We start from the raw sequence: 19,529 nt of genomic DNA on the forward strand, positions 1-19,529 counted from the left end.
TTGGATGAGATCACCCTTTCTGATGATAGCCAAGAAGGCAGATCAAGGGCAGAGGCAGCACCAGCAGACTTGAATAAAGGTAAGATTTTACTATATTTAGGGGGGCAACTGGGACAAGATCAGGGCTCGAGTCCTGCAGTAACGCATGGGAACGGCGTTCCTGCACTTTGTCCAAAGCAGGAACGCCGTTCCCATTACCAGTCCTGCAGGACCTGCCCTGCTACCTGCACACAGGGGCCCATCACACGCTGTGTTCCCTCTCCGGCTCTAACTCTCGTGAGACCCGCTCCGCACAGGCAAGTCTTGCGAGAGTTAGAGCTGGAGAGGGAACACAGCGTGTGATGGCCCCTGTGTGCAGCGGCTGGCTCCCTCCACCGGACCACCAGGCGATCTCCCCCCTCCCTGACAAGGTAAGAAGCAGGGAAGGGGGGATAAAAAAATAAGCACATTAAGTTTTAAAAAAATAAATGCTTCAACCCCTATCATCCAGCACACACACACACATCATCCAGGCCAGCACACACACACCATCCAGCACACACACACACACACACACACACACACATCATCCAGCACACACACACACACATCATCCAGGCCAGCACACACACACACACACACACACACCATACAGCACACACACATCATCCAGCACACACACACCATCCAGCACACACACACACATCATCCAGCACACACACACACACACATCATCCAGGCCAGCACACACACACACACATCATCCAGCACACACACACACACACACATCATCCAGGCCAGCACACACACACACATCATCATCCAGCACATACACATCATCCAGCACACACACACACACACATCATCCAGCACACACACACACACACACATCATCCAGCGCACACATCATCCAGCGCACACACACACACATCATCCAGGCCAGCACACACACACATCATCCAGCACACTCACACACACACCGTCCAACACACACACACACCAACACCATCCAACACACACACATCATCCAACACACACATCATCCAGCTCACACACACACACACACATTATCCAGCACATACACATCATCCAGCACACACACACACACATCATCCAGCGCACGCACACACACACATCATCCAGCGCACGCACACACATCATCTAGCACACACACACTGCATTCATTATACACAATCTGCACTTACAACAAACACACTACATTCATTATACACACTCTGCATTCATTATACATACTCTGCACTCACTACAAACACACTACATTTACTACACACTGCATTCATTATACACACTCTGCACTCACTACAAACACACTACATTCACTATACACACTACACACTACATACACTGCATTCATTATACACACTGCATTCATTATACACACTGCATTCATTATACACACTCTGCACTCACTACAAACACACTACATGCTTTATACACAGTCTGCACTCACTACATGTATTATACACACTGTACTCACTACAAACACACTACATTCATTATACACACTCTGCACTCACTACAAACACACTACATTCATTATACACACTGCACTCACTACAAACACACTACATTCATTATACAGACTGCACTCACTACAAACACACTACATTCATTATACACACCCTGCACTCACTACAAACACACTACATTCACTATACACACTCTGCACTCACTACAAACACACTACATTCACTATATACACTCTGCACTCACTACAAACACACTACATTTATTATACACATTCCGCACTCACTACCAAAACACTACATTCATTATACAGACTGCACTCACTACAAACACACTACATTCATTATACACACTCTGCACTCACTACAAACACACTACATTCATTATACACACCCTGCACTGCACTATATATAGGACTGTCATTTTTTTTTTTTAGGGGGGGGAGGTGGGAATCATGGGTAATTTCCCACACTTTTTTCTCCAGGACTTGACCCCTGGACAAGATAATGTTTTTTTTTAACACTTTAGGGTTAGGAATACATGTTTGAAATTTCTCATTGGGATTTAAAAAAAAATATTTATCCATGCTCACTGAAAAACAAAACCATAACTACTGTTTTATGTGTTTTTCATAGAAACTCCAGTAGGGCTATTTTCTGAAAATGAAGCAAAGTGTTTCTAATTTAAAAGGGATCATCTAGTAAGGTTTTATTTAGTTTCAATATTTTGTATTCAGGGTGATTCTATGGAGAATGTAATGTAATTGACCGAAGTCTGACCAGGTCATATATCCAATGTAAGAAGATTCTTATGAATGAAAATGCCTAAATAAGAGAAATACAAATTCTAGGTGAGAATACATTTTATGTGTAGTCTCTGCCTAGTGGGTAATGTGTTCTCCAATAATCTATTATTATGTTTTCATAATGGTAACCTAATCTTCTGTTTAGTATGAGGAAACAAAAAGATGTGCTGCCAATTTTGTGAAATACATTTTTTCTAAATAGAATTAGAATCTTATGTCAAGACGGACCACTATTGGTGGTATGCTCCATCCATCTATAACGCATGCAAAAAATCTATTAAATATAACATATCTGTGGAAGCATTCACCAAGCTCATTTACAAATTGTATTTAACTCCAGATAAACAATAATATAACACTACATATAAACAATAATTTACAAAAACACAAGAAGTCTTTCTTGCAAAACAAAGGAAAAACATTATATGTTATACTTTTAGAAAGCTGTCTAGTGGGTGACAATGATCCCCAAATTAGTTCAAGGGAGGTTTTATACTATTCCATGTACCCACTTGCCACCCCCATTCCTTTACATTCAGGGATGTATTTACCACAAGGCAAACAAGGCATTTGCCTAGGGCGGCACTTTCAGGGGGGCGCCAAGACAAATGCCTTGTTTGCCTCGTGTTCTGGGGCTGTCCACCTTACTGTGAGTGAGTGAGTGAGTATAGCTGTCAGTGTGTGTCTGTGAGTGAGAATGGGTGTGCCTGTGAGTGTGTGTCAGTGTGTGTATGTCATTTTATGTGTATCTGAGAGTGTGTGCCTGTCAGTGAGTGGGTGTGTCAGTGTGTGTCTGTCAGTAAAAGTGTGTGTTGGTTAAACAGTGTGTGCCAATGACTGTATGTGTGTGCCAATGACTGTGTATCTGTCAGTGATGTAAGTGTATATCAGAGAATGTATCAATGAGGGCATGTGTCTGTCAGTCAAAAAATGGCCTTAACACGAATTGGGGGCGCAAATTTAGACTTTGGGGGTCCCCAAATTTAGTCATGCCTAGGGCAGCACAAATCCAAAATACACCACTGTTTACGTTAAGGAAGTTAAATAAAAAGTGGTTTGTTGATAAACCGATGGCTGATGGTGGTTTGGGATAATTAAATCTTACCCATTCAAATGTATTATTGTCCCCATCCACTGGCCTTGGGTGGAGGCAAGAGAGGGACTTAGTATTAATTATTGTATAGAGAGAACTTAGGCATGGTGTCACATGGTCACATCATTGAGGCACTGTGAATGTACATTGATCTGTTTTTTCCCCATCCCTCCCCCATTCTTTAAATGGAAACCTCCTCCTGATGCCTGCAATTGCAGGTAAAGGTGGGAATATTAGTGACTGGGCAGCAATGACTCTATTTAATATGACAGCTGGCTTCCAACGGCTGGCCTGATGCCACATGATTATAGGTATACAGGAATACAAGAACTCAACTCAACAATAGCTTTATTCCTCTTACCAAATTAGAGAAAACATCTCTTAGCTCATGGTTCCTTAAACTATATATGATGGGATTAACCAAAGGAGTAATGGTTATATATAGAAGAGACTGCACTTTGGTCACATTCACTGAAAGCCCTTTGGTTGGTATCACATATAGTGTAGTCAGAGACCCATAGTATAAACAAACCACAGATAAATGAGAGCTGCAAGTGAAGAAGGCTTTTTCTCTTCCAGTGGTTGTTGAGATCTTCATTATAGTGAGGAAAATGCAAATGTATGTTCCAACAATGAAAGCCATGGGGAAAAGTGTCACAAGGACACCTAAAAGAAGTTCCTGTAGTTGAACGATAGAGATATCTGAGCATGAGAGTTGCAACAGTGGGACAGAGTCACAGAAAAAATGGTCAATTACATTGGGGCCACAGTATCCCAACTGACTTATATGAGTAACGATAATCATCGTTATAAAAAAGCCAGAAAACCAAGACCAAGTGGTCAGTTGAAGACGGAGCTTGAGATTCATTGTGGTGATATAATGTAAAGGGTTACAAATAGCCAAATAACGGTCATAGGACATCACTGTCAGGATGAAACACTGGGTTGTTACAGAGGAACCAAATAAATAAAGTTGACTGATACAGCCAGTTAGAGTTATGGATTCTCTTTCATTCAGAATAATATATAACATATTAGGCATTATTATGGTGGTTAATATAATGTCAGATAAAGATAAATGAGAGAGGAAGAAGTACATGGGAGAATTGAGGCTATGGCCTATGTACACGATCATAATGATGAGTAAATTGCCAATCAAAATAAAATTATAAATCAACAGAAAGAGAGTAAAAATTGGAATCTTAAAATTAGGAGCAATTTGAAAGCCAACAAGCCAGAATTCTGTTAACATGGTCTCGTTCCTTAAATTTGAGGTCCATTTTGTGGAAGACATGTAGATTGAAAAGTGTTTAAAATGTGCAAAACATGTTACAGTCTCAATCACAAAGAACAGTCACACAGAACATTGTGTAAAAACACAATTAAACAAGTAAAATTCAATGATCAATCTACAGATTATATAAAAATACATGTATATTGTCCCCTAACAAAAATGGATATACTCCTTTATTGTCAGTTCACCAGGTATGATTAACAGCTCGTATATGACTGAATGTTTTCTGGGACACGTCTAATGTAAACAGATAGATGAGCAGCATAGAGGAAGTGCTGCAACTATTACAACATGTGGTAAATCAATTTGGAATCCTGCAGCATATACATGATCCAAGTCTTTAATGAACTAAGAGGGTCTTCCTATGTGTCCGTATATGGCCAAATTTTTAGCAACAATGTCTGACGTCATAATAATATAGAATAGTGGACAAAGGACATTCTCTGTCTTTTCTTAGGCTTCATGGTTCTTGCAAGCAATATATGTAGTTAAATATCCCCCAATCTGTAACATTAATAGGTATTGGATTATATAGTACTATTTTTAAGCAAAATTAACCTACAGAAAATGCAAGTTTGATAAATAGTGATATTTCTAAAAGGCACACAGAGAAATTATATGTGCATACCAACATCACAACGAGCCACCCAACAAGAAGAAAGGAGAGAAATACATATTATAACGAGAAGCGTTATCTACAATTAGCATTTTTATAATACATTTTTGTTTTTTGCTTTTAGAAATAAATGATTTAACTACACTTACGGAATGTGTGTAATATGCTCAAATGCCACTATCAATATACATTATCTGGGTTATTCACTAAAGTAAGAATTCAAGGCAAATTCAAAGTGAATATAAAATTTAAGGTCAAAATAGTTAAACTGATAACTTTTTTCAAGTCAGGTATGTCTCCATTTTGGCTAGTTTGGCCTTACATTTTCACTATAGTGAATCAGACTGCAGGTTCCTTTTTTTAGTAAGCTGTACTCTTAGCGATACCATCAGTATCCATCAATAACTACATCCATGCCATCAATAACTACAAGCAGAGTATTTGACCATTTTTGTTTATCTATTTTTTTCACACCTACTATAAGTGTAAAAATATTTTTGCTTTTAAACTATTATTTCTGACCCTCTGTAAAATATTGCATGGTAACGAATACTGTGTACTGTCTAAACCTGTTATTATTTTCAACATTAGCATAAAAATGAATGAAAAGGTGAAAAATAAAAAAGTGTAAAAAAAAAATTGCTTAATTTTAATATTTGTGTTTGTATGAAAAGCATTCTAAACACAACATGAAGTGTTTAAACAGTGAAGGGTTTGAACACTAAAATAAGATGACGTACCTGATCCTCGAGGGTTGTATCTTTTCCTGTTACATTTTAATGAAACAGTTTAAAGATTTTACTACCAAAGTGAAGGGAAAGCCAATGTGATTAATAATATATAGGTGAATACTACATTTTCTCTCTTTACCTTTCTTCCAGCTGTAGACAAATTATAATAGAAAAGAAATTATCGCTTTTCGTTATAATTTCATACAATTTAATTACATATTATAATATTATAGAATTTCTACCCTCTTTATTGTACTTTGTGATTTTTTAAATTATCAAGCAGCTTTTTCCTTGTACTAATTTTGTAGAATATTTACTATTCATCTGTATTTTGTTCAAAAGAAATAAAATTAGACTTGGGCATGGTGGAAAAATATGGTTCAGCTGAATTAAACATTTAGTTAATGTAGACCATTTATAATTTATGTGTTGGTATATCTCATCCAAATATCTACTATGCTAATATATATTGGAAGATAATTTGGAAAAACCAAATCTACACACAAATGGGCCAACCAGTACACTGCAAACTATAAATATCATGTATATATTCTTCCGTATTCCATTTGGTTCACAGATTAAGAGAGAGAAAATAAACAACTGAAAAATAACCAAAAGAGGAGAAGCACATAAATCTATATTTATTTATTTATTTTATAGTTATTAAATATATAATAGATGCATATATAAAAATAGATTTCACTTAATCTATCGTTGTTTTGGCGAAACAAACGAACATGCGAGAGTCATTGGTTCGGATATAAGTCCATATAGCACTTGGGAGCTACAGAATATGGGCAAACTGAATTCCAACAACCTGCAATTTGGTCAAAAACAAATGCATAAGTCTAATTAAAATATTATTCTACTATTGGAAAGAACAGGAAGATAAATGGGAGAGATGATACTTATTTCTATGATGTAATAATAACATACAAAATAATTTACTTTTAGAAACCTTTGCTGGAAGAAACCCATGATTGTATTATGAGGTATGGAAGTTTGCATTAGGTATGTTTAAAGCTGAAATGATTTATTAGTAACACGTGCAATAGATTTAAAACAAAATGTGATAAAAACTTTCTCAAGATCAATCAACAGATCTAATGAACTCCATTAGTAATCAGATGGTCGATACTAACAAACCTTACCATGGTCATTATGCATCTAATCAAGAATGCCATGGTGATGGACGATATCCGTTAAAGCCAGTGGTTAAAAAAATAAAAATTTGAAACAAATTTGAAACAAATGAACTCTCTCTAAAGTATCAATATCCTTCTGAAGATACGGTCTCCAGTACTGCGTACAAAACTCCAAGTGAGGTCTCACCAGTGTTCTGTACAATGGCATGAGCACTTCCCTCTTTCTACTGCTAATACCTCTCCCTATACAACCAAGCATTCTGCTAGCATTTCTTGCTGCTCTATTACATTGTCTGCCTACCTTTAAGTCCTCAGAAATAATCACCCCTAAATCACTTTCCTCAGATGTTGAGGTTAGGACTCTATAAAATATTCTGTACTCTGCCCTTGGGTTTTTACATCCAAGATGCATTATCTTGCACTTATCCACATTAAATGTCAGTTGCCACAACTCTGACCATTTTTCTAGTTTACCTAAATCATTTGCCTTAGCCCTTCATTGGCTTATCCCTCCTGGAACATCAACCCTGTTGCATATCTTAGTATCATCAATTAAGTATGATTTTATGCTCTTCTTGACTTGTAATAATTAAAAACTTAGGTTGCATATCTAAAACTAACTTCAAGTGGCTTAGCATTATTTAAAAAAAAAAAAGTTTGTAAATAATAATATAAATACATATATATACAGTGGTATTTTTTTTAGAAACCATTTTTGCTTAATTTCCTACAATTTAATACTTACTATCCTTCCATTATTCCAGCTCATATTTCTTTTTACACTTTCCAAGCATGCCTTATCATATTCTAAATGTTCTATTTATTGTAAATACAAAGCAAATTGCTATACTTTGCTTTGCCATGTTATTCATTTGTATTTCATTATCAATGCTCTCTTCAATAATTGAGTCTGTAAAATATTCAATCATAAAAGAACACTTGTAGAGAGGCACAAGAACACTGGTTGTGATCAAACATGGAATAAAGTAATTTAAATATTATGCAGGCAGTGAAAAAAATGATTAAATGTATATTAATACAATGGACTATTTTACATAAGATGTATGCTTTATAAAATTATATACATTTATGGATTTTAATGGGGAATCACCGATTGCTGTTAATACTTGCATTTGAACATCTAGAAAAATTTAAATTGAAATGATTATAAGCACCTTTATATTTTCCTAAATATTTGGTGGTATGAATTGTTTGATATTGTAAATGTACCTGCATAGACGGACAGACTGGATATATAAATAAAATATATGGATGGAAAGATAGATAGGGCGGAGCAACCAGCTACAAGTAAAGTACCAGGGTGTTTGTATGAGAATATTTGTTTGATTCTACCTTCTGATTAAGTTGTACTATAATCTGAAATACTGTCGAGTCTATGCAATTACTGCTTGGTTACTCCAGAAAACGAGCAGTGCTTACTCACAGCAAATTCTTTAATGGATTAAATGTGCTTGGATGGAGTTTCCCAGTTGATTTAGAACTTCCAAAATAGTTACATATTCTGCAAAGTTGAAGCAAAATGAAAATATATGGCCAGGGCAGAAAGCAATGTGTTCTGATATCAGGGACTGTACGAAGCTTATATCTGTGTGCTTTTATAGATTTAATGCTTATCAGGGGACTGAAACACAGCATCACGCATTCTAGTTGCGAAGATGATTTCATTCTCCAGAGAGTTTAATGTGTATATTAAATAGAAAGTTACACATTATAGTGATTATTTAATTGATTAACCATTTCATGATGTGTGAGGATTACACAATATGTCCTATGCATTGTCTAAATAGCATGGAATTATTTACATCTAACAGGACACAGAAATAAAGCCTGAGAAGTGCACCACGTGTGTAAAAGAAAGCACATGTTGGTCTGTTAGTTCTTGTTTCCCTAAAGTTGTCATTCTTGTAGATTTACTATAAGCTCAATCTTCAACCTTCCCTAAGCAGGGCCAACTCTCTGTCAGAACTTTACACCCAGAGCATTATTAAGATGTGACGTCACACAGTGGGCATTGATTGTGGTGTTACTTCAATCCCTACTCAAACAGGGCAAGGTAGGACTAATTACCTGCCAACAACCATTTGACTAGATTACTGTGTCTTCTCATCTCCCTGGAAGACGTTTTACTCTGCTTCAAGTTTCCAATAGAAAATAAATCATTGTATTAATTTAAAGCTTTCTTTGATGTATTTAATATTCACCAAAATTTATAAAGCACCAAAGTATTGTGCAGCGCTGTACAAGAAGGAAAAAAGTACAATATACACCTACAAATACAAAATGGAAAAAAAAAGTACAGTGTCAGTGTGTGTATCTGTTTGTCAATGTGTTTGTGTCAGTGTGCTTGTGTCAATGTGTGTATCTTTGTGTCAGTGTGTTTGCATGTATCAGTATGTGTATCTGTGTGTCAGACTGTTTGTATGTGTCAGTCTGTGTATATATATGTACGTCACTGTGTTTGTATGTGTCCGTGTGTGTTTGTGTCAGTGTGTGTATATTTGTGTCAGTGTGTTTGTATTTGTCATTGTTTGTATCTGGATATAATTGTGTTTGTATGTGTCAGTGTGCATCTGTGTGTTAGGGTATTTGTATGTGCCAGTGTGTATCTGTGTGTCAGGGTGTTTGTATGTGTCAGTGTGAGTATATGTGTCAGGGTATTTTTATGTGTCAGTGTGTTTGTGTGTGTCATTATGTGTGGATCAGTGTGGATCTGAATGTGTGTATTTTTCAGAATGTGAATATGTGTGTGTGTGTGTTTGTGTGTAAATGTGTATGTTTATCTTTGTAAATATGTATGAATGTGGTAGTGTATATATGTATATACATGCATTCCAGCAATCAAACACCAACACAATATACAAACACACCCCTGCAAATGTAAATTTTACACACAAACACACTTATTAAAATACTCCATTAATGGGGGGCGTGGCTACGCAACGATCCAAGATGGACGCGTAAACCACGAGCTCCTGCATAAGAGACTACCAACAGCGACTATAACCGCATAAGAACGGCGAAATCGGGTTCCCAACGGACCCACCTCAGTACCCGGTCCATATGGCATACCGATCGGCAAAGAAGCTGAAACAGAAACCGGCTGCAATGCTGATCTCGGCGCCGAAAAAAATCCAAGATGGCGCCGACGGACTGTCCTCTCCTGCTTCTTGCTCAGACAGGAGTGACAGCACATCTATTTCCATACATGCCTCAGCACCAGCCACAGACTCCTCAATACAAAGGATGCTGTCTGAATTGAAAAGCTCTATGCAGCTTGAATTCTCTAAACTGGCAAGGGACATTAAGGCTGATATCCAGGCAATAGGTGAGCGCACAGCACACTTAGAAGACAAGACTGATGAAATCATATCTGCACATAACACACTGGCAGAGGCATATTCAGACATCACTGCCAAACTTGAATTCCTGACAGACAAAGTGGCAGATCATGAGGACAGGGACAGAAGGAGCAATGTCAGAATCAGGGGTATCCCTGAAGATGTGTCCCCACAGGACTTATCATCCTTTGCAGCGGCAGCTTTTCCATGCTGTGTCTCCAGAACTGTCCCCAGCGGAGTTACTACTAGACAGGATACATCGCCTCCCACGGCCAAGAAACCTCCCGCCAACTCTCCCAAGAGACACTATAGCTAAATTCCACTACTACACATCCAAAGATAGGATCATGAGAGCCTCCCGGCTACTCAAGGAATTACCAGGCGCCTTTGCAAAGATACAGCTATACACTGATCTCTCGGCCGCTACTCTCTTGAAGAGGAAAGCCTTAGCGCCCATCACAACGGCCCTGAGGAGTGAAAATATCATGTATAGATGGGGATTCCCAGCCAGATTGCTAATCAGGAGAAATGGTATCGAGAGACATATCCTCAATGCAGAAGAAGGCCACAAGCTACTCAAAGAATGGAATATCCCACATCATGCTCCAACCGACAACGTCCAGCAGAAACCGACGCACCGTTCACCTGTACAGATTTCCGGGGACTGGAACACCATCCCCACGGCCAAGTGATTATACACCTCCTGGATGGACTTGTCTGGGACATAATATAAACCAAAAATAAATAAATGAATACAAACAAAGTAAAAATGAACATCGCTCTCCAGTCATGACCCACTGACATGAACTGTCGCAAACCGAACCTTCACCCACACCAGGATGTAGCCCATTTGCCACAGGCTACCACCCCAGGTCGTATATGTTCCAGTATGTTCTGTTATATATGTTATTGAGTGTTACCAAATTCTATGCCATAGAGATTGGCGTTGCCCAGGCTGTATACTCTTCCTCTCAGTTAAAAATACCAGTTCATGCCTGGCACCTGAAATGATTGCACAAAATCTTTAGATTATCAGTCTCCTGCAGGTTCGCAGACGACCTCCCCCACCAGGCCACTGCCGGCCTTGTATATGCCGTCTATACATTTTCGTATCTTCCCCAACGGCTTACTGTACATAGTTAACATTATTTTATCGTTTTTATGTTTTACCAAAGTATTCCAATTGTCACACATTACAACAACCTATTTTGTACCCATAAAGCACAACACAGGTGCCCAACAGATAATCGATATATCCCCAGTTTATCCAACTACGTTTCCAATTGTCACCCATAAAGCTACGACACATGGTCAACTAAATCGATTGCTATTGGTGATGCCCCCCTGTAACCACATAATACAACATACACCCTGCACTAAAAGGTTCACCAGGGGAAAAGGTGTAAATGAGAGACCCACAAAAAGGGAATGCATACTATATACAGAGACCCCCTTTAAGATTATAACATGACCCTTACAGTCCTCTCCTTAAATACTAAAGGTCTAAACACGCCCCACAAGAGGCGACTAGCCTTAGCGGAAGCTAAGAAATCTAATGCCTTAGTAGTTTTCTACCAGGAAACTCACTTTAAATGGGGCCACAGACCCAAGTTTAATTCAACCCTTTTTCCCCACGATTTTCACTCGTGCTACAAAAAGAAAGCAAGGGGTGTCTCCACCCTAATTAGCAAGGACGTGTCCTTCTCCCTGGTGAAAAAAATAGGAGACAAGAGAGGGAGGTATTTGATTATTCAATGTTATCTCAACAACAACCCATATACTCTGATAAACATTTATGGACCTAATGATAACCAACATGATTTTATTGTGCGGATATTCAGCCTACTTTCCTTATACCAATTTGGAGATGTTATAATAGGGGGTGACACTAATTTCCTGCTAAACACCACTATGGACACTTCAGCACACCGTCAAACCCACTCTAAAGCTGCCAAACACTTAACGACACAGACCTCCAAAATTGTTCAGACCGTCCTCAGTCCTGACTTTGTAGACCCCTGGAGAATACTCCACCCTACTGATATAGATTATACTTTCCATTCGGCAGTACATAACACATACACGAGAATAGACAGATTTTTGATACCCGCTAAACTTATAGACAAAATTCAGAGAGCCACAATAGGACCCATAACATGGTCAGACCATGCACCCATTTCGCTAGACATCTCAGAACAGTATCCATCTAAAGGTCGAGGCACGTGGAGACTCAATGACACATTGCTTACAAACCACGACACAACACACACCATACAAAAAGACATAGAAGCCTACTTCGCAGACAATCTTCCAGAAGACACCAGCATAGAAACAGTATGGCAGGCTCATAAGGCCGTCATCAGAGGCACGCTTATCAAGTTAGCCAGCTACCAACAGAAGCAACGCAAACAACGATATATTAAGCTTATAAATGACATTACAGATCTCACACATAAAAACAAACTGCAACCATCCAGAGACACACAAGAACAACTAACCTTACTACAAAAAGATCTCCAGCATCTAGAGCTAGAAAAGACTACATACCTCCTACAGAGATATAAACATAAGTTCTTCACTAACGGGAACAAGGCAGGGGCGCTACTAGCTGCACAACTCAGAACTCGTTCCCAAAAATCAAAAATTGCTCATTTACTGAATTCCCAGGGAACTAAAATAATAGACCCGCAAAAAATAGTGGACGAATTTGCGTCCTATTACGGCTCTCTGTATAATCTCGCAGACGACTCTGAAACAGTCCAACCCTCCCCACGCTCAATTGCAGACTTTCTTCAAACTATAGATGTCCCCACTCTACAGACCAAAGACCTAGACGTCCTATGTTCACCATTCACCACGGAGGAAATAGAGAAAACCATTAGGGAATTACCCAAACACAAAGCACCCGGACCGGACGGGTTTACCAACCTTTACTACCAGACGTTCACTAAACTTCTCACACCACACCTGACAACCTTCTACAATGCATGCTACTCTTCGGGGCACATACCCAGTGATATGTTAGTAGCCCACATATCGACGTTACCCAAACCGGGTAAACCTCCAACCCAATGTCAAAACTTTCGGCCGATCTCCCTCATCAACACAGATGTCAAACTATATGCCAAACTTTTAGCCAACAGACTCTCTCAAATCCTACCCACATTGGTCCATAACGACCAATCCGGGTTTGTTAAAGGCAGACAGGGCTCAGATAACACCAGGAAAGTCCTGAACATCCTTTCCCACATGCACGAATCACATACCCAGGGTCTAGTCCTGGCACTTGACGCGGAAAAGGCCTTTGACAGGGTCAACTGGGAGTACATGCAACAAGTTCTACGCAAATTTGGATTCCCAGAGGGCCTTGTCAGGGGCATTATGGCCCTATATAACAACCCGAAGGCTAGAGTGTCCAACTTTGGTTTCCTCTCCAGATCATTCAATATTACTAACGGCACCAGACAGGGGTGTCCTCTATCTCCCCTGCTTTTTATCCTGTCTCTAGAACCACTAGCATCTAAAATCAGACATCACGACATGATCACAGGCATCGAAATCGAAGGCCGCACATTTTGTCTTTCTATGTTCGCAGATGATATCCTACTTACAATACGTACACCCGACAAATCAGTCCCGGCACTAATACAATTGCTCCACCAATTTGGGCAAATGTCTTATTACAAGCTTAATCAGAACAAAACACAGGCTCTCCCGATTAATCTACCCAATACACTGAAAACGCAACTCAAAAACACTTACTCATTTGACTGGAGATCGACTGACCTTACCTACCTGGGTGTAAAGCTCGGACCCTCCCCCGCAGACACATTTGCCCTTAATCTCCAGCCATTGATACCACTATGTAAAACACACATCCAACAATGGAAAGCAGTGAAACTCTCTTGGTTAGGCAGAATAAATACCGTGAAAATGATACTTTTACCAAAAATTTTATACAAATTTAGGATGTTACCGATCTATGTCAAGCCGATATTTTATAAACACCTCCAGACCGTACTCTCCTCCTACATATGGGAAAAGCGTAAACCACGCTTAGCTATGTCACTTCTCCAGAAGCGCACAGGTCAAGGGGGTCTAGGATTCCCAGATGTGTCCAAATACCACAAAGCGTCTTTCTTGGACGCCGCAATCAGACTTCACTCCCCCAGGGGAACCTTTCAATGGGCGGACATGGAACATGACACTGCACCGGGAAAATCGCTACTACCAATCCTGTGGACACCGAAACTGATGAGACCACACACAACCCACCTGTATCAGACCTCTATCCTTACTATCAAAAATTGGGACAATTTACACCACACTAGGGTAGTACCTAACAAATTCCATCATAGAGCACCGATTTCAGCATTAAGCTCACTAGCCCCAGCACTGACAATGAACACATGGAGAAAACAAGGTGTTAACCACATTGGGGACACATTCCACAACCACAAGCTCATGTCTTTCCCAGACCTCCAACGGAAGTATGGACTAGCGAACTCGGCCGTCTTCCAATATCTCCAACTTAAAAGCATCACCACCCAACATGTACTTACACGATCAGACATTGCACTGCAAGACCATCATTCGATCGACCTCATATATGACAGATGCTGGCTGGCTCCAACAAAACCTAAGTCATTATCTATATGATACAACTCACTACTGGACATGGCAGACAATTTACCCTTTCCTTTTGAAAGACAGTGGCAAACAGAGTACGAAGACTCTCCTACTGGAGACACTTGGATAAGATCCCTTAATGCGCTCAAAGGTCTTACAAACTGTCATTCACACATAGAAGCGCATAAAAAACTGATTTATAGGTGGTATCTGACGCCAAGCATACTACATAAAATCTACCCCACAGTACCAGCAGCTTGTTGGAGATGTGCAAAAGCTGACGGCACGATGCTACATATTTGGTGGGACTGCCCACTCCTAACACCACTTTGGCAGCATGTACAAGATATCCTCCGATACTTTCAGGTTGACAACCTTACTCTCAGCCCATCAATTTGTTTGTTTTTATTACTTCCCTTCTCTCTAGCAAAACCTATCAAACAAGTGGTGATCCTCACCATAATGGCTGCGAGAAACCTCATAGCGTTAGAATGGAAAAAACCCACTTGCCCCACCAAACAACAATTGATGGATAAAATCCAACAATACTACATATATGAATGCATGTCAGTAACTTCACAGACACAACACAAAATACTTCAAGATACATGGAAACCATGGGCAAACATGTATACTAAACAATATCAATAATGCCCCACTTTTTACTTTTACTTTCACTTTTTCTTTTACTTTTACTTATACTTTTATCCATGTAATCCCAGCAATATCATTGTATATGCATGTATATATGAAGACAAATAGGGTTTCGATTCCACGACCAAGCACTACCGACCCTACATGGAAAAGGCTGAGAGAGGTACCGATACAGAGGGTGAAACAGGTGATAGTAGGTCTCACACTGACAAATGCTCTCAAATTATTCTAATGCTTTTTGGATTGAACAAATAGGAACACAAAGAGTTATAATGTGACAATAACTGTTATAGGCCCTGGTTAATACCCCCTTTCCCCTCCCCCCAAGTTAATCCTTACCTTACTTTTACGACGAGGTTACTCCCCGCATAGGGAAGTTCCAAATGACACAACAAGGATAATAGACAGACCAATATCCAACAGAAATGTATTGTAATTGATGTATGTATGTACAATCGAAACATGTCATATGGAATAATGCATGCTCCCATGAAAACTTATGTCGTTTCCCCCTTGACCCCCCCCTCTTTTTCATTTTCTGTACCCTATACCCACTTACCCTGATGTTTTACAAAACAATAAAATTTAAGTATCAAAAAAAAATACTCCATTAATAAACAAACACCCCTTTATTCACATACTGTCATGACATGAAGGGGTGCTGCCCTGCAACAGCACTGTCCCTTTAAGTGTGGGAACCAACTTAGCAGAGAAATAATTCTAGGACACGATAAATGGAGTAATAAAGAAAATGTATTAAGGCAAACCAAAAGGATATAGATATATATAACATATACAAAACAAAATATGACAATGCCACAAATATATAAATATATACAATAGAGCAGGCAGAGTCCACGATAGTCCTAGGCAAAGGTAAAGGCTTAGTCAGGTTAGTGCAGCCACCAAGTACAAAATGAACATCAAGGGGCAAAGTCCTAAGCAGGTCACACAGAAATAATGCAGCAAGGTCAGAATCACTGGAGAAGGAGTCTAGACAGGAACACTGCAGGCGAACACTGGAACAGGAGGCACAGGACACAGGACCATAAGGACATCGGAACACCGGATCAGGAAACACAAGATACTCAGGATACTCAGGAAACAAGACACAGGAGACAGGAGACAGGAACCAGAATCACGGGAGCCAGGAAACAGCAGGTACAGGGTCAAGGATAGAGGATAACTCCTGTTTTCTCTTGTATTGCCTGCAGCACTAAGGGGCTGGACTTCACCTGGCTCAGACCTGTCTATCACTCTCCAGCTGAACCTGATATACTAATCATCAAGGTATAAGACACTGCTCCTCCCTAAGGGCAGTGTCAGTTCAATGACTCTGGTTAGAGAGTTGCTACTCCGCGTTCTAAGTATTCTCCTGACCTTGGCTTGTGACTCGTATCTCCTGAATTCTGGCATCCTTTGACCTTGGCTTGTTACTCGTATCCCCTGATTTCCGGCACCCTCTGACCATTGGCTTACCTACGACTATTCTCCTGGATTTCCTTGTCTGTACTGCGACTACAAGCATCCATCTGCACAGCCCCCGTGCACAGATTCACAGGCCAGGTGAGTTCTACCTTGACCACCTCGGCCTGTGTCTAATTGCAAGGGTGAGCTTTTATCTCTGCATGTTGGACTCCCAGCAAGGTAAGCCTGACACATACCAACACTAGACACAAATGTACACCTGCATTTAAAAGCCAACACCACATATATACACACCCCTGCATTCAAACGCAAACACTACAGACAAGCACACCACAGTATTCCAATGGCAACAGTAGATAAAAATCCCCCCTTACTTGCATGCATATACTCTCTAAAAAAATATGCCTACTGTGAGAAAACCCACCTGGAGTTTGGGGTTCTCTCTGAGCATTCGTCTGTTTGGTTTATTCGTTTAGTTTATGCCACATTAGTTCGGTAGATTGAAACTACCGAACACCGACCACCCTCCTGGCTCATTGACTTCAAAGGAGCCCGTCAATTAAGCGCTCTCTCAGAGTGGCCGCCATTTGTATATACGAATGCCACGTGGCGGAGAAAACGATGACCATCTTGTTTGTTCGGGAAAAAGGCAGCGGCGCTGGGTTGTTCCCCTTATGTATTCGCATAAGGGGAACAATCGCTCCTATGAGCCAGGAGGCTCCGTTCGTGGATTATGGAGTTATTTGACATTTTCAGAATTGACCGACTGCACACGCTGAATTTGTGGAACTATTTTGGGCAAGAGCTTCGTGTGCGGTCGGTAACTTAAGACTTCCACACTTTTAAAAAAAATCTCAACCAATCTGGGTGAAATTTGAATATGTTGTTCCCCCAGATCGGGGCTATCAGGGAATGTGACATTTGCGGGGATACCTTACGCATAAAGGGGTGTTCTGAGTTTTGGGGAAAATGTGTGCACTTCGCCTAGAGATAATTGGGTTATTCCTCAACTTATCTCATTATCTCACAGGCGGAGACAGGGAGTGTTTAAGTGTAACTGTACCTTATGATTGGCTATTTGGTCTGTGTACTGTGGGAGGTCCTCCTGCAAGGGGACTTCCATAAAAGCCTGTGTGGTCTCAATAAACATCAGTCTTGTTACACCCTTCATCATGTTTAGGCTGGTGTTTGGGTACCTGATTACTACTTGGGGAATGCTGTACTAGAGGATTTTGTTTCTTTGGACTTTAACTACCGACAAGAAGAACTGAACGGCGAGCTATAATCACCCTGGCTCAAATCATACGAACCCATAACTGCCACTTCAGGGTTCGTTACACCTACATTCAAACGTACAAACATTTCTCACAAATTAAACTCTGCAAATGGTAGATCTCTAACTGGCATATCATCATGGAAATTTGTCCATTTGGAAACTCTTAAGCTAGAGAAGAACATTTCTTGAACCAGGGCCCTCTCTACAATATAACACAGAACACTCTGGAGAAGAAGGATCTGAACATCCTGGAATGGTCCAAAGGCGCATACTATCCGAGTCATATGAGGGTATGACTCCAGGCTTGTGAGTGACACCACTCTTGTATTTTAATTATTTTAACCTTTTACCAATACTGTATTGCACTATTGTTGTATAACTTTATTTTACAGAACATCTGTTGAATTACGATTCAGAAACTCCATCTTTTGTATGTATGTATATTGTCTATTTTGAAGTGGTGTAGGGGATACCACTTTTAGGTGTTAGAGCTTCTTGTTCACCCTCCTCTATATTGTGCACATATCTGTTGGCATAGTTTGTAAGTTAATTGCCGCCATCACGCGACTCACAAGGTTTCTTGGGACCAGGCCCATAGTCTATGGGCAAGAGGCTGGCCTTCAAGCCTCTCCAAAATGCAGTGGCATTGACATTCCTGTCAAATATCTCCCACTCAAGGGTACACTAAGGAGATATTAGACCTCCAATCAATCTGTGCATGTTAGTCAGGTAACAAGCCTCAAAAAGTCCCTCCCCCTGGCAGCTTCTTGGACAGAGCTCCACCATCTAGCTCCATTATGCTGTTGGTGAGGAAAGCCAACTGCCTTCTCCCTCTGGAGTTCCTCCTGCCACTGGGAGGGAAGGTGTATCTCTACCTCATCTTGCTGAGTTTTATAGTTACATAGTTACATAGCTGAAAAGAGACTTGCGTCCATCAAGCCTTCCTCACATTTCTTTTTTGTTGTCGATTTTGCAACAAGCTAGGAAAAAAAATCCTTCTTGACCCAGGAATGGCAGCCAGATTTATCATTG

At 40.0% G+C, this 19,529-nt stretch overlaps 1 protein-coding gene across 1 annotated transcript; it reads right to left on the minus strand.

Moving 5' to 3' along the window:
- Nucleotides 1-2,210: 2,210 nt before the first annotated feature.
- Nucleotides 2,211-4,617, minus strand: LOC134601968 (olfactory receptor 10A7-like). The gene is made up of 2 exons (XM_063446474.1): nucleotides 3,727-4,617; nucleotides 2,211-2,291 (listed from the first exon to the last, which is right to left on the minus strand). The coding sequence occupies exons 1-2, from the start codon at nucleotides 4,615-4,617 to the stop codon at nucleotides 2,211-2,213; spliced, it is 972 nt and encodes a 323-aa protein (XP_063302544.1).
- Nucleotides 4,618-19,529: the final 14,912 nt, after the last annotated feature.

Source organism: Pelobates fuscus, chromosome 3 (assembly GCF_036172605.1).
Source record: "Pelobates fuscus isolate aPelFus1 chromosome 3, aPelFus1.pri, whole genome shotgun sequence".
NCBI lineage: Eukaryota > Metazoa > Chordata > Amphibia > Anura > Pelobatidae > Pelobates > Pelobates fuscus.